Here is a 16,163-nt window from a genome sequence, read left to right on the forward strand (position 1 = left end):
CAGAGCTGGCATACAGACCGTAGTCATTAGCTAGACAAAAAAGTGAATTTTAGCCACTTTCCACAAATATCGTGTAAAATAAATTAAAAAAATTATATATATATATTTATTTATTTATTTTTTAATAAGTGGTAAGTGAATGCTTAACCTTTCAGAAGTAAAGGTGACTGTCAAGCACCAGTAGTACAAACTAAACCCCAACCCTTTATCTTAATTTTCACCATAACATCTAAATATTACGTTTTTTGTTAATTAAAATGACTTAAATATTTTTACAATTCATTTAATATAGTTTCAACAGATTGTCAAACATTTTTAAATGATGTTTTTACACAATGTAAATTTGGTGTTGGATTAATATAATAAGCAGTGTACACTATTTAGAAATGTGCAATTAGTTAACTCGTTAAAAAAAGGTTTCCTTTCCTTTTCAACCGTCATACTGTACATGAAGTGAATTTAATACCTCAAAACGAAGCTAACAGATAGACAGACGGGCCATTGTTGGCTGTGAGTGGCTCTAGTGATTGTTGTGTTAATGGACTCTTCTCTTTGTCCGTGCTCAGCTTGGTGTCTTTTCTTCAAGTAGCAGCAGTGGCAGTCTCATGTCAGTCGATAGTTTGTAATCACGATTCTCTCCTACAGAAGTACCGACCCCATTTCCTCTTGTCCTATGCCTTTCTCAAATGTCTGAATAAATCTGTATTCGGTTTCACGTACGCGACACAAGAGGCATTGAATGTAATTGCATCCCAGTTAATAATTTATATATGTTGAGGTATAGTTTGTTAACTTACCACATCCCTTTCTGAGCCTTAATTAAGTAATTCGACGTCATCTAAATTTAGACATATATAAAGTTCAAAGCAATACTGAAATGTTTAACAGACAAATATATAAACATAGAACAGGTTCAAATTTAGGGTACAACAACCTTTGAACAAACCTTTTAAGTGAATCATTCTTGTTCACCGACTCAATTTGATTCACTGAAGTCTCTCCATCCTTCATTCCAGTAACGTTACTGACTGTGAGGGAGCATTTTGCACTTATTGAACGAATCAGTCATTCACTGAACCCCTCATTCACTGAACCACTGACTTGGAAACTGATCGAAGAATCTCGTTAACGAGGATCCGATAAGCAAAAGTCGTTCAGTTTGGCGCAATAAACTTGAGACAGAGGAGTCGGAAAAATTGTGAATTAGTAAAAATGACTAACTATGGCCATACACAATTTTTATAAAACACATGCCCAGCAGTTGGAGGACAGTAAAAAAAATTGGACAGGCACGTGGGGCCACTGCAGTCACTTATGATGCTTCACATTCTTATTAAAGACACGCAAAAATCGACTCGGTGTTTTTAATGACTCATTTGTATGTAAACCGCAGAAAGTAGTGTCACTGAATGAATCTTTTTGTTGAACACGAACACATTCAAGAGATTCGATTCACTGCGATGAATCAAAATCCTCACAACCTCCAGAAGGAAAGCCCCGGCTTTAGGACCCAGATGACTCTCAATCATTTGAACGAATGGCACCTGTTGCGTTCAAAGGGAAGCCGGGAGGCCAATGTTGCTGGTCGCGTGAAACCATCGCGCGCTTAGTTTACCAATACCTCTAAAACTCGAAGTTACAGAGTAACAACATCCGTCTATCGACTCACACAGCTGAAACAAACGGTGGACCAGAAGACGAGAAAACAAGAATTTATATATCTGCCTAAGTTATCAGCCTCTGGGAGAAGCACATGAATGACTGATTTTATTACAGGTAAACTGTGAAGATTTAAGTAACGTTAAATGAGTGCTTTATTTGTTTCGTCGTGTTTCGCACGTCTGTTGTCAACGAGATCTAACTTCGGCTTATCTTCCTCCTCCTTGACATGAGCGAGTTTCATCTTTGTTTATAATGGTGTATATATATTGCTTTTTTCTAACACACAAAAACTAGTTTTTCGTAAATTATCGTCCTTTTAAAAAAACCAAAGGCTTCTAGAAGGTCGTGAATGATTGAAATCGGTATCCTACTGTAAATATTTTAACCATTATCTAGGCTATGCTTGCCTTACTTCCTTGTATCTATTCAGATACGTTTCGTTTAGTTGTCATATTGCGTGGCATTTTTTTTACTTAATAAAGGAAGTGCTTGGGGTTTTGCGAAATTTACGAAATGGTCAAATTACTCACAAAGGAAAAATGTTGTTTGTGTTATTTCATAACCTGTGGTTCCATTCAGCTCAGTTAGTATTAATGCAGGCGAACCAGTTTTAGTCTGAGTAATTAGGAAAGTCTGAACACCTACGCAGAAGCAGAAGTTGGCCTGTCTCTGTTGGCCATTGCCTGTCTTGGGGGTTTGTGATTTAGATGTTTTTAAATAGACAAGTGCCATGGGCACTGAAGTTACTGATTCATTTAACACCAAACGTTTCATTGTCATCACATTACCTGCTTTAAATATAATTACTTGAGGTTAAAAGTAAAGAATAGTTTTTAATGGATGTTTTCAAAAATGTTTCACCAGGGAACAGTCTTAAGGTTTTTATCAAATATTGAAATGGAAAAATGTTATATAATGTTTGATTATATTTATGTGAGTTGATTATCAATTGTTGTTTTTTTACTATTACCGTGCTATTTATTTATTTTAATGTTGTTCTTGCCATGAAAATAGCCATAGATGCTGATATAACAAAAGTAAAGAATAATAGTGCTTTAAATGTATCCATCCTCAAGATGACATTTAAACAAATTTCCAAGTAGTAGGTGAGATCCAGAGCTTTTTTTATCATGTTCAGTTAGATGGGCGACGTGTCATGGTTGTGAAGTGTATTTATGCAAAGCTTCCAACGCCACCCTTTAAGTGTAGTGGGAGTGTGCAGTGAGCCACCTGCTGCCACGTGGATCCAGCAGGGCGAAGGAAGGATCAGGTGCAGAAGGGTGTTTGTTGTCAGGTGAGGTTTGTTTGCTCTGTTGCTGTGAGAGTCCGCAGTGCAGGCTTTCTCTGCTAATTAAAAGTGGGGCATAGCTTGCTTTGTTTGTGGAGTTGGTATCAATAAACCATAAAATTGACATAATGGACCTTTTTATTTTTAAAGTTAAGTGGTGATTGCTTTTCCTTCATAATTGGTCTTTTCCCCACAGGTGGATGACTGAAACTGACCAACAGAATGCGTCTGAGACGTCGTCTCTCCCCCCTGAAGCTTGCAGTTTTGGGCGGCACGCTTTTCATGGTAATTCTGGTGGTGATCCAGAGGGACGTTGGCAGCGGTTCACTTCAGGACCCCTGGTTGCAAGATCTCTCCAACAAAAAGGAGAAGGTCTTTGAAATGGTCCGCGGAGCGGTCAATAATTTCGCCTTCCAAATTGGAGCCCCGCAGCCCCCATCATTGGTAATACAGCCCACCCCAGACCGAAATTGCCCCCCGGGCTTCTACACTCAGGTGGAACTCAAACCGTGCATCGAGAGACCTCCACAGGACCCTCAGGCCCCGGGAGCCAATGGTGCAGCCTTCCAGAAAGCCAGTATGTCTACGGAAGAGGAGAAGGAAAAGCAGGAGGGCATGACCAGGCACTGCTTTAACCAGTTTGCCAGTGACCGAATCTCCTTGCACCGCAGTCTTGGAGAAGACACCCGTCCGCCCGAGTAAGAATGGGCACATTGTTTCATTGGCACTATGAGAAAATGTAGAATACAAACAATTCATTCAGTTCACCATCCAATCCGACATAATAATGATTCCCTTCATAGATTAAAGTTAGGCTGCACCAGTGACGTGCATTATGTTTGCTGGCATTTTATGCGCCTTTAAATTAACGTTGACTCATTTGATCTGTTTACACAGAAATTTGAAGGTGCAGACTTCTGTTGATTTTAGAGCTAGAGCTAAAGCCATATAAATGCTGCCCAAACACTCATTGTCGATTAGAGTCTTTACTGTTCTGCTGCTTATGCAGTTTTCTAATCTCACCTGTTGCATTACTCTTAAAAATAGGTTGACGGTTGTGAGGTTATGTTTCCTTGTAAATGTTATCGTATTTAAACACCGTGTGGAGTAACAGGCCATAAACAATTTGCATACATCCTCATTTTCATAATACTGATAAATATGTTTAAAAAAAAATTCTGATTGTGTTTTAGAACATCACCTTCCTTTTTCTCCTTTGGAGGTGTGTGTGTATATCATATATTTTTTATATTTACTTTTTTCTTGTGTCCCTTACAGGTGTGTTGAGCGGAAGTTTCGCCGCTGTCCTTCTCTTCCCACTACAAGTGTGATCATTGTGTTTCACAACGAGGCATGGTCAACACTTCTGCGTACCGTGTACAGCGTGCTGCACACCTCCCCGGCGATCTTCCTCAAAGAAATCATACTGGTGGATGATGCCAGCACGGCAGGTGGGCCCGGCTTTATCAGCTCCTGCTGTAATAATTAACCACTTCTAGAAGTAGTGTTACTCTGTGTTCTTGTGCCAATAGCAAACAGTTTTATCTGGTGAAATATTATGGAATGTCACTTATATAAGTGCTTCAGCAGGTGGATGACAAAACGTTATACAGAAAGAGAAGGGAACCAGTTAGAGATGCAAAAAACTGTTGGAAAATCTAAAGACATGCTGCACTGTAGAGAATATCTAACTAGTTCATAGCTAAAGTTTTTATTCATTCATTCATTTTTATTTATTCATTTTTTTTATATGATAAAAAGTAGTAGTGTAACGAGCAGAATGATGTGCAGTCCAGAGTTGTCTGGGGTTTTGATGACATTAGATTTATTTTCTGTTATGACACAACGTACATTATCTGTTACTTGGGTTTTTATATGTTCCATCGTGAGTTTTAGATCTTTACATTTGTAAGTGATCAGATAAAGGAAGTGTCAGTTCGCTTGAAGGCACAGGAAATGTCATTTCATCGGAGCAGCAAGCTTTTTGGTCTATTTTAAGACATAGAAGAATGTCACGTTGAACAGTTGACAATTAAAGTTACAGCTGACTTGTGAATTTTCTTAACCCAATCAATATATTACCTTAAACTCACCTTTCAGAAGTTTGGGGTTGGTCAGATTTTTAAATGTTTTTTAAAAGAAGTCTCTTATGCTCACCAAGGGTGGATTTATTTAATCAGAAATAGTAAAAACAGTGATGTTGTCAATTACAGTTTTCTATTTTAAAATGTGATTTATTCCTGTGATGGCTAAGCTAATCACATTTTGCATCATTACTCCAGTCTTCAGCGTCACATGATCCTTGACCATGAAATCATTCTCATACTTTCGATCAACTGAATGTGTCCTTGCTGAATTTTTCTTTTAATTTCTTTAATAAATAAAAAAATACAAAAAAAAAATAAATAAAAAAAAAAAAAAAAAAAAAAAAAAAAAAAAATATATATATATATATATATATATATATGATGGAGATGGATGGAGATGGATGGAGATGGATGGAGATGGATGGATATGGATGGAGATGGATGGATATGGATATAGATGGATATGGAGATAAATAGATAGATATGGATAGATAGATGGATATGGAGATAAATAGATAGATATGGATAGATAGATGGATATGGAGATAAATAGATAGATATGGATAGATAGATGGATATGGAGATAAATAGATAGATATGGATAGATAGATGGATATGGAGATAAATAGATAGATATGGATAGATAGATGGAGATAGATGGATATGGATGGATAGATGGATATGGATGGAGATAGATGGATAGATAGACCCCAAAACTTTTGCACGGTATTGTTATAATAAGTATAATAGTTTCTATTCATACAGAAGAAACAAAGAAAATACACTCCATTAGAAACACTAATGTCTTTCTACATTTTGTTATTGCATGATCTTGTAGAACACCTCCATGATAAACTGGAGGAGTATGTGAAGTCACTGAAGATCGTGAAGGTAGTGCGTCAGCCGGAGAGGAAGGGCCTGATCACGGCGAGGCTTCTTGGAGCCAGCAAAGCTGAGGGAGAAATCCTCACCTTCCTGGATGCTCACTGTATGTATTTTATAACAAATCATAATTTGCCCTGCCCAATTTCGTTGTCTAAGACGGCTTTCGGGTTTCTGTTCACACGTCATTAACATCCACCAGTCTCATTATTTTTTTTCTACGTAATGCAAAGTAGTCTTTCAGGAACCTGCTTTTCAGGTGTTCAGGCATGAGCTTAAAGTGGTTACTCCCATGACTTTTTTTTTTTTTTTCTTTTCTTCTGGAACTCGTCATTTGCAAAGTTATGCACTGTGATAAAGGGATAGTATGTGATGCTTATCTCATTCGCTTTGAGGTATTGTCAGCCTGAAGCCTAGCAACTCATCATGTTACACCTGATGCATAACCTTTTCCGATTTTACCTTGTATACAAGGGTTGATATGTGACGTGTTATCTTGGCATATATGCTCGAGTAGCACATTTATAAACCTTTAAGCAATTTCTCTCTTGTCTTATTTTTTCGTTATTAAAGGTGAATGTTTCCATGGCTGGCTTGAGCCTCTCCTTGCTCGCATTGTTGAGGAGCCCACTGCCGTGGTGAGCCCTGAAATCACAACCATTGATTTAAACACCTTCCAGTTCCACAAGCCTGTGGCCTCTGCCCGTGCCCATAACAGAGGCAACTTTGACTGGAGTCTCACATTTGGCTGGGAAGCCATTCCAGATTATGAGAACGCTAAACGCAAGGATGAGACCTACCCAGTAAAGTGAGTCATGCACTTTTTATGATGCTAAGATTGCCAGTGTTTCCAAGAATGGCTGCAGATTTACAAATTCATTTTGTAGTGATTGATGTATCAATATTTACCTTTTCCAGGAAAGGTGCCTTTGCTTTTTCTTCTATTAACAGAAGCATTTGAATAGCTGCATTTAAATACAGTCAGTCATTATCGCAAATAAATCCTGAGGGTTTTTTTTTTTTTTTTTTTTAAGACCAGGCCATATCCTGTTTGTTTCATTAGTACTTGCTAAAAAAAAATTATGTTCAAATATTATTGACCAATCACAATCAAGTATTCCAGAGAACCATTATGAAAGTCAAGAGACATGTAATTTACATATAATTTTTCCGATATAAGCAAGAATACTACTAATTTGTGTATATGGATATTATGGATAATGTTTACCCTGATGTTTCTCTTGGATTACATCAACAATAATTTAACCAACAGGGTACCACGTATAGACACATTTATGCCATGTAATTTCGACAGCATACTCCATCAAAACACAATGGCCTTCATTTATCAAACGAACGTAGAAACCAGCGTACATCCGAACGAAAAAATCAGCTTATGACATTTCTCTAATGTGAGATTCATTAAACTTTTGTATGCGGCCAGTTTTGTTGCACAAATGAACGGTTGTTGATAAATGTGACGGCTGAAAACTGTCACGCCCCAAATTTTGGAAGCCTCGCCCTAGTTTATGACACAAACGTAACCCGGCCATGAAGAGGAAGTACTCACTCTAAAAACACCCCTCAACCTCGTAATTATAAACAAAAAAATTAATTTTAAAAAGAAAATACTGGTAAATAAAACAAAAAACTTAACATTATGAACGTATATAAACTTGGTTATTTTAGTACCCCTCTTCACTCCACAGAAAATCCTTAAAGGATTAGTTCACCCAAAAATGAAAATTCGGGAAGAATCCAAATGTTTCCATATTCACGATGTAACATTAATTGGTTGCTGAACTACTTCTCATTATAAACTAAGGCTTTGTATTTCACTTTTGTTTCAATATCCACGCAAGACATCATCCTTCGCATGTACAAAAATGTGTTTGGTTGGGCGTTGCTCACGCTCCTGTTGATGAATGCCAAATTTTGCGTGGAAACGAGCGCACACACAGTTTTCTGGCGTTACACTGCAAGACATTGACTGTGCTTGTTACTTTGTTTACACAATGTCTTGTTAAGGATATGCTTTATATATTCATGCCATCATGATCTTGAGGCCAGATCAGTCTTCCTGTCTATCTGATTTTTATGAATGAGATTACTTGGCTGGTTGTATCAAGTTTCGTTTGAGTATCAAATGAACTACTTTTACTATGACAATGTTTTATGGATTACGCAGATTATAGGCTACATGCCACCTCAGCTAATTTTACATAGCCTATATACTATTTTATACTTTATCATTCATAACACATCAGGCAGTATGTGGCCATCTTGTTTTTGAAGTGAAGTATGCTGCAGAACTGCATGTTAACGTGATTTTAATGACTCCTCTTATCTTGTCACTAAATGTCTTGTATTTACAGCAATTTCATTTTAGCATTGGTTTATTCAACTAACTGTTGAAAAGAAGAGAGAATTCTGAATAATTTAAAATCATTTGTATGTGAACAATTGTGAGAAATTAATATTAAATCCATTTGTTGTTTGCATCTGCATGGCAAACCTTGGTAACTCTATGAAGTCTGCATTTAAAATGCATTATAAGCTTATTATTAAAGGGTTAGTTCACCCATACAATTACTCGCCCTCATGTCGTTCCAAACCTGTAAGACTTTTGTTCATCTTCAGAACAAAAATTAAGATATTTTTGATGGAATAAGAGGGCCCTGTCCCCTCTGAAGACAGCAATTTAATTACCACTTTCAAGGCCCAGAAAGGTAGTGAGGACATCATTAAAAGTCTTTTCTTTTTTTTTCTGTGACGAGAATACTTTTTGTGCGTAAAAACAAATCTAAATACTTTTTATTCAACAATTTCTTCTCTTCCCTGTCAGTGTCCTACGCTGTTTACGTTGAAGACACAGTGCAGCGCTTTTGGGTTCTACGTCAGAACAGAATAGCCTTATTTTTTCTAAAATTCACAACTAAGTACTGTAAAACAAATGCATTTTATTTATTTTTTTATATTTTTTGGCAAAGTTCAAAAGCAACAAGACCTGACATCGGCTCTCTGGCTACACATCTGAATCATTGTATTTTTCCTGTTCTTCCTTTCAGAACTCCAACGTTTGCTGGTGGTTTGTTCTCCATATCTAAGGCCTACTTTGAGAAAATCGGGACCTACGATGACAAAATGGAGATATGGGGTGGTGAAAATGTCGAGATGTCCTTCAGGGTGAGTTCCGGCTCTTCAAAATTCACCTGCAGCCATATTAATAGCAAAGATAATGTTAAAACAAGCCAAGTCACCTTTATTTATATATTCTGTGCTGTCAGGTGTGGCAGTGTGGCGGACAGTTAGAGATAATCCCCTGCTCTGTTGTGGGTCATGTGTTCCGCACCAAGAGTCCTCACACCTTTCCCAAAGGTACAGAGGTCATTACACGTAACCAAGTGCGCTTGGCTGAGGTGTGGATGGACGATTACAAGCTGATTTACTATCGACGCAGCCAAAGTGCAGCTAAAATGGCTAAAGAAGTAAGAACTACTTTTGCTTTCAGAGGATTAAAATATTAACTTTGTGTTTGTTTCTATCTTATACTGTAGCTGTATGCTAGAGCATATGACCAGTTGCATAACTCATTTCCTGTATGGTTGTGTAGAATAACTACGGTGATATATCTGACCGTCTGAAACTCAGAGAAACCTTACAATGCAAGAACTTTTCTTGGTATCTTACCAATGTCTACCCAGAAGCCTTTGTCCCAGATCTTACCCCCGTCAAGTTTGGAGCTGTAAGTTCTTTTTAGAGCACAATTATTACGATTTGCCATTTTAAATCAGTCTAGGGGACAAATATTTATTTTAATTTGATATTTTTGTGTTTTGTGTAGCTCAAGAATATGGGATCACAGCAATGTCTGGATGTTGGAGAAAGTAACAATGGGGGAAAGCCTATGATTATGTATGTATGCCACAACATGGGTGGTAATCAGGTAGAGTACCATTGTTGTATTATTCACGTTGATATTATGAGTAGAGGTGTTTTTATAATAAAAGTGACATTGATATAGTAAGAGAGAACCAGTCATTTTGACCATGCAAATGTTCATCATGATGTGTTTGTTTTCAGTACTTTGAATATACATCACATAATGAGCTGAGGCATAACATAGGGAAGCAGCTCTGTCTGCACGCCTCTCCTTACCCAGAGCCAGTGAAGATCGAGCTCTGTACGCTGAAGGGAAAAGGTAGTAGTTTGGCTCCTGAACAAGAGTGGGTGTTTACAGAAGTAAGTGTCCTCTTAGAGTAGAAATGTATTACCAAAATGGTCTTTCTTTATTATTACTGTCTTAATTTATTTGTTTCTGCTTCCTTCCCCTTTACTTACTGTCTTGGTTTGGGGGATGTCCGTTGCAGTCTTTTTTTTTTTTTTTTTTTTCTATACTTGAATAAACACGGTCATAAAAATATCAGCTTAATATTTAAAAATGTTATATAGATAATAGAGAGAGAGAAAAATATATTTTTAGATAGATGGATATATTTTATATATATATATATATATATAGATAGAGATAGAGATAGAGATAGAGATAGAGAGAGATAGAGAGATATAATATATTAAAAAAAAATATATATATAAATATATATATTTTTTTTTTTTAATATATTATATCTCTCTATCTCTATCTATCTCTATCTCTATCTCTATCTCTATCTCTATCTCTATATATATATATATATATATATATATATATATATATATATAAATAAATAAATAAATAAATAAATAAATAAATAAATAAATAAATAAATAAATAAATAAATAAATAAATATATATATATATATATATATATATATATATATATATATATATATATATATATATATATATATATATATAAATAAATATATAAATAAATAAATATATAAATAAATATTAGATGGATAGATGGATAGATAATATATAAAAAAAATTTTTTTTTATATTATATATCTATATATTATATATAAATATAAATATAAATATATTAAATATAAATATATATATATATATATACATTTTTATATATAATATATAAAAAAAATAGATAGATATAGATATTAAAAAAACAAAGATATATATATATATATATATATATATATATATATATATATATATATATATATATATATATATATATATATATATATATATATATATATATATATATATATATATATATTATATTATATAAAAATAGAGAGAGAGAGATAGATAGATAGATGGATGGATAGATAAATGTTTTATATATATAAATTTTTTTTTTTTTTTTTTTATAAAAATGTACACATTACACAAGTTAATGGTCATTTTTTTTTTTGGTTTAAGAAAGTAATACTTTTATTCAGCAAGGATGCATTCAATTCATCACAAATGACAGTAAAGACATTTTAATTATTACAAAAGATTTCTATTTCAAATAAATACTGTCAAAAATATTGAGCTGCATGTTTCTTGAGCAGCAAATTAGCATATTAGATTGATTTCTGAAGGATCATATGACACTGAAGACTGAAGTAATGATGCAGAAAATTCAGCTATGACATCACAGGAATAAATAACATTTTAAAATATATTGAAATAGAAATGGTATTTTAAATTGTAGTAATTGTTCGCAATATTACTTTCCCCTGTATTTTTGATCAAATAAATGCAGACTTTTTATTTCACTCTTTTAAAAACATTTTAAAAATTGTACCGACCCCAAACTTTTGAACGTACTGTAAATGTTAAATATAATTATATTATTGAAATTAATCAAATAACGCTGTCATTATGGGTGAGCAAACAAAATACAGAATTCGTTAAATTTTCAGTTTCACTTTTCATGTAAATATATAACTTAGCACTGCAAAAAATTTAATTTTCACTACTAGTCTCAGACATTTGGACAGTAATGTAATTTTATATTGTTTATTATTAATTGTTTTAAAGATTTTTAAATCCGTAATGAAAGTCTATATTTATGTGATATCACTGGACATTTAATGTTTGGTCAGGGGTAGATATCAGCCAGGATGCAAATTGATAAGTGCTTGGTAACGCTTTACAATAAGGTCTCATTTGTTAACATTTAGTTAATGTGTTAACTAACTTGAACTAACAATGAGCAATACATTTGTTACAGTATTTAATGCTATTTAAAAAAAAAAAGTTGTTCATGTTTGTTCAGTGTATTAATGTAAACGGATACAACTCTTGATTTTAATAATATATTGGTAAATGTTAACATTATTAAATGTTAACAATGCTATTAACATTTTAACTAATATTAATAAATGCTGAAGAAGTACTGTTCATTCTTAATTCATGTTAACTAAAGTAGTGAACTAAAGAAACATTATTTTAAAGAGTTACCAAGAGCTCTATACTTTCCTCCCCCATTACTGCTAGCAAGTCTTTCTCAATGTTAATTTACACCACTGCATAGAGAGAGGACACCATTTGAATTGCTGTACTTTGCTGGTTTACTTTCACCTCATTCACATGAGAAACTTGTTTTACATTTCTTCATCTTCTGCTAATTTTAGGAGCAACTACTGAAGAATCCGTCCTCTGGAAAGTGCCTCCACAAGAAGGGAGACAAGATATTAATGAGCCCCTGCAATCCAACAGACCATCATCAGCACTGGGTATTCAGCTGACCTCACACTCCAACCGAGGAGCAAGGACGTTCACTCCTATAAGACCCAAGAGGGAGGGCCAGCAGCCACAGCTCACGCTGGCAAGCTCACTGTAGGCCTGAGCAGATGCACTGGGAGTGTACCGGGTGCTTCATATCCATAAGCTCCCAAAGACATTGTGATCAGACTGCGGGCAGGATGCTCAGGGAAGACGGAGCGGAGAGCATTGGAGAGTGAACAATCCGGCAGCAACGTTGTTTACTTGATGCGTTTTATTGCCTTATTGATGTTTACTGCTGCTTTTAAATGGTGTAGGTTTTATTTATTTTTAAAGAAATGGAAAATGAAATATTTTTGGAACATTGTTAGTGTTATGGCCAATGAATGAATGGCCGGCCTTGCCAATGATACATGTGATCCAAATCATTTGCACATACTGCAGGGGATGTGGGTTTTGTTCAGCTGTACTAAATTGTCACAAGGCAGCATTAGTTTCAGGTTCTTCTCTTGTGTCTTTAAACTTGAAGCCATCAGTATGTATAAAGCAGCATCGTGTGACTTGCTTTACTTGGTTAGGTTTTTTGGGGGGAAATCGTGCTCATGTAAATAACTGTTTCATTGTCTTCACCTTTACACTGTTTCTAGATTTTGAACACAGAGATTTATTCTTTGAAACTGTATTATATTGGAGCTTTCAGATATTTGAAAATATTTGATTTGGGGAAAAAAAAATAATAATACACACTCCCACTCCCAGATCACTTTTTGGTGTGTTTTTTAAAACTTAATTTTAACTCTTTATGCTTACATGTACAGTACATACACACATAGTTGCCACCAAAATACATAGATACAAACTCGTCACCTTTCAGTGACAGGCTCACCTTTTTTTAGATCAAAATAGATCACCTGTGGGATTTGCATACTGTAAATCCAATGAGGAAAGTGTTTTTTATGGGATGGGGGCAAGGGGTACTTGCAAGGATAACTGGTTGTTTCAGAAAGTACTGTACAGTGTTTCCTTTACTCTTTACTTTAAAAACTATCTCTATAAAGGGTAATATTCAGCTCAGTTTTGCTGTCTGAATGGCAAATATTGTCTTACATAACCTGCATAGCACTTCATCTTTTATAACATGAGATTTTGACCAAAGGTATTCACTCTTGATTTTGGTAAAATGCTGCAACGTTTTTTTTTGTTTTTTTTTTTTCATGAAAAATAGTTTTGGACATTTTCCCCTGGTTTCACAGACGAGGCTTAAGCAAGTTCTAGACTGCATTTTTGAGCTGTTTTAACTGAAAGCAACTTATACTTGCATATATTCAAATATGTCGTGCTATTGTTTCGTCTCGAGATGTACACCAGAAATATAAAAGCTACTTAAAGGGTTAATTCACCCAAAAATGAAAATTCTGTCATTAATTACTCACCCTCATGCCGTTCCACACCCGTAAGACCTTTGTTAATCTTCAGAACACAAATTAAGATATTTTAGTTGAAATCCGATGACTCAGTGAGGCCTTCATAGGGAGCAATGACACTTCCTCTTTTAAGATCCATAAACGTACTAAAATATATCTAAATCAGTTCATGTGAGTACAATGGTTCAGTATTAATATTATAAAGCCACGAGATTATTTTTGGAGCGCCAAAAAAAAACAAACCGACATTTAGTGATGGCCGATTTCAAAACACTGCTTCGGATCATTATGAATCAGCGTGTCGAAATGTCATCGCTGGCTATGGAGGCCTCACTCGAGCCATCGGATTTCAACAAAAATATGTTAATTTGTGTTCCGAAGATTAACGGCATGAGGGTAAGTTATTAATGACAGAATTTTCAATTTTGGGTGAACTAACCCTTTAAATGCCCTTATTGAACTAAGGCCTAATCCTGGTTTAAACTAAGCCCTGTTTGTGAAATCGGGCTATAAGGTAATAAAAAATAAATGAATAAAATACCTTAAGTAACTACAAATGAGCATATAAAGCAAATGTTGTCACCTTTTTTCCCCCTTACCTGTTTGCATCCCCGAAAATAACATTGTTAAAGATTCTTCAGTTTTAGTCCAACTCTGATCAAACACACCTGCTTTTGTTTTTCAAAAAAACCCAGAAGACCTGATTAGCTTGTTCAGGTGCGCTTTATTCTCATTCTCATTCTTCTCATTTAGCAAAAGTAAAGCAACAAAACAAAACTTCTGAAACCTTACACTGTGTTCTGGAGGCTCTTTATTGAATTCTCATTATTTTTCAATTGAAATAGTCCTAGTTTTTAGGGCACTTTTAGTGTAAATTATGGATCAGTTTTGAGTCATTTCGCTAGCTTTGTGATTGAGGAGGCCTGCGTTTGTGAGGCAAAACATTTCACTTCCCAACTTCACCGATAGGTGGCAGGCGACGTCATATGTTTGTTTGAGAGGGTTGTAAAACAGGTTGTAAAAAATAAACTGATAAAATGAAGGTTGTTCGTTGAAGTGCTGTAAATACAGGTAACATGCTTTCACTGATAGCGTAATTCTCTAATAACGTGGCGTGAGAGTTAGTTCTGTTTAAGCAGCAGGTTTAATCCGGTATCTTTTGAGCTAGAGTTATTACATTTCAAAATGCAATGTTGTGTTTGTATAGGCTAGACGTTAAGGCTGCTTTTCAGCCTTTATGTCCTTTGAATGTTTACTGTAGTTACCATATTTTCCAACAAAACACCAACTCTAATTACTATTGTGAAATCATAAATGAACATGCTACAAACAGTAGGCTATATCTTTTTTTTTTTTCTTTTTCTTTTTTTTTTGTGGCTAACACCAGGCCAAAGTTTTATTAACATTAGATAAGGCTGTATTAATAATATTTCTGCAGAAAATATAGTAAATATTTGTAAGGGTCAACAGGCCAGCCAAGGTATTCTCAGTATAGCCTTTATAAGGTGGTATTACACAGTCCATTTTGACTTTTAAGTCCATCTTATTTTTTTTTAAATTCAAATCCAAAACAGCATTATACTAAATAAAATTAGATACAGAATTTTATAAAATAAAACGCAGACACTTAATTTTTACTGTCAGTTGGAACAAAGTATTTTTCACATGTATAATTACCAAAGAAAAGCTTCAGCAGTATAATAACCACTAATTTCTCCAGATAAATATCAATTACACAGAGGTATTTTGAATCAACTGCCTAGTTACAGTACATTCTGTTTCTATACGCACTTTAGGAAACTATTTTTTGGGTATGTTTTGACATTAACACCAAGTGCAAAGTCAGTACTGAATGCTGTTATTCAAGAGGAAATTATTTTTCCTGTCTTACTGTAAATGTACAACAACTTCAACTTCCTCTTTTTGGTGCAGTATGAGATAATCTGTTCGCTGGTTCATATCACATGTCCAGGATTGGCATTGCATGACTGATTCTTTTATGTCAACATTTATCCCTGTAATGTGATTTGGTCATGCTTCAGTTGAACCATTACTGGAGTTATAAATAGAGCTTTTACAACAAAAATGACTAATCATTCTTAACCTTTTCTATTTAAAATGTTTAGCAAGAAAAAACAAATGATTTTTATAAAGGCCTTCTCTTTGTTAATGATACAGCAAACATACTTTCTACTTGTTGA

At 34.7% G+C, this 16,163-nt stretch overlaps 1 protein-coding gene across 2 annotated transcripts; it reads left to right on the top strand.

The window, feature by feature from the left end:
- Positions 1–1,530: 1,530 nt before the first annotated feature.
- galnt6 (UDP-N-acetyl-alpha-D-galactosamine:polypeptide N-acetylgalactosaminyltransferase 6 (GalNAc-T6)) lies at positions 1,531–13,301 on the top strand. 2 transcript variants are annotated; one of them, XM_067371319.1, is made up of 12 exons: positions 1,531–1,776; positions 2,801–2,956; positions 3,147–3,648; positions 4,229–4,401; positions 5,876–6,025; positions 6,493–6,727; positions 8,988–9,105; positions 9,207–9,407; positions 9,533–9,664; positions 9,764–9,865; positions 10,003–10,161; positions 12,448–13,301. In XM_067371319.1, exons 3-12 carry the CDS (start codon positions 3,173–3,175, stop codon positions 12,559–12,561), a joined length of 1,860 nt encoding a protein of 619 aa, XP_067227420.1. In that variant the 5' UTR covers positions 1,531–1,776; positions 2,801–2,956; positions 3,147–3,172; the 3' UTR covers positions 12,562–13,301. The 2 variants fall into 2 exon arrangements, with proteins under 2 accessions (XP_067227420.1, XP_067227419.1); XM_067371318.1 differs by lacking the exon at positions 2,801–2,956.
- The last annotated feature ends 2,862 nt before the right edge of the window (positions 13,302–16,163 follow it).

The sequence above is a fragment of the Chanodichthys erythropterus genome, chromosome 20, assembly GCF_024489055.1.
Source record: "Chanodichthys erythropterus isolate Z2021 chromosome 20, ASM2448905v1, whole genome shotgun sequence".
NCBI classification, from domain to species: Eukaryota; Metazoa; Chordata; class Actinopteri; order Cypriniformes; family Xenocyprididae; genus Chanodichthys; species Chanodichthys erythropterus.

Bases quoted from the DNA above. Each gene is read 5' to 3' on its own strand.
- galnt6 (XM_067371319.1), top strand. From the start codon at position 3,173: ATGCGTCTGAGACGTCGTCTCTCCCCCCTGAAGCTTGCAGTTTTGGGC. The intron at 9,665-9,763 runs GTAAGTTCTTTT...TGTTTTGTGTAG, and splicing joins CCCCCGTCAAGTTTGGAGCT to CTCAAGAATATGGGATCACA. The intron at 10,162-12,447 runs GTAAGTGTCCTC...TGCTAATTTTAG, and splicing joins AAGAGTGGGTGTTTACAGAA to GAGCAACTACTGAAGAATCC.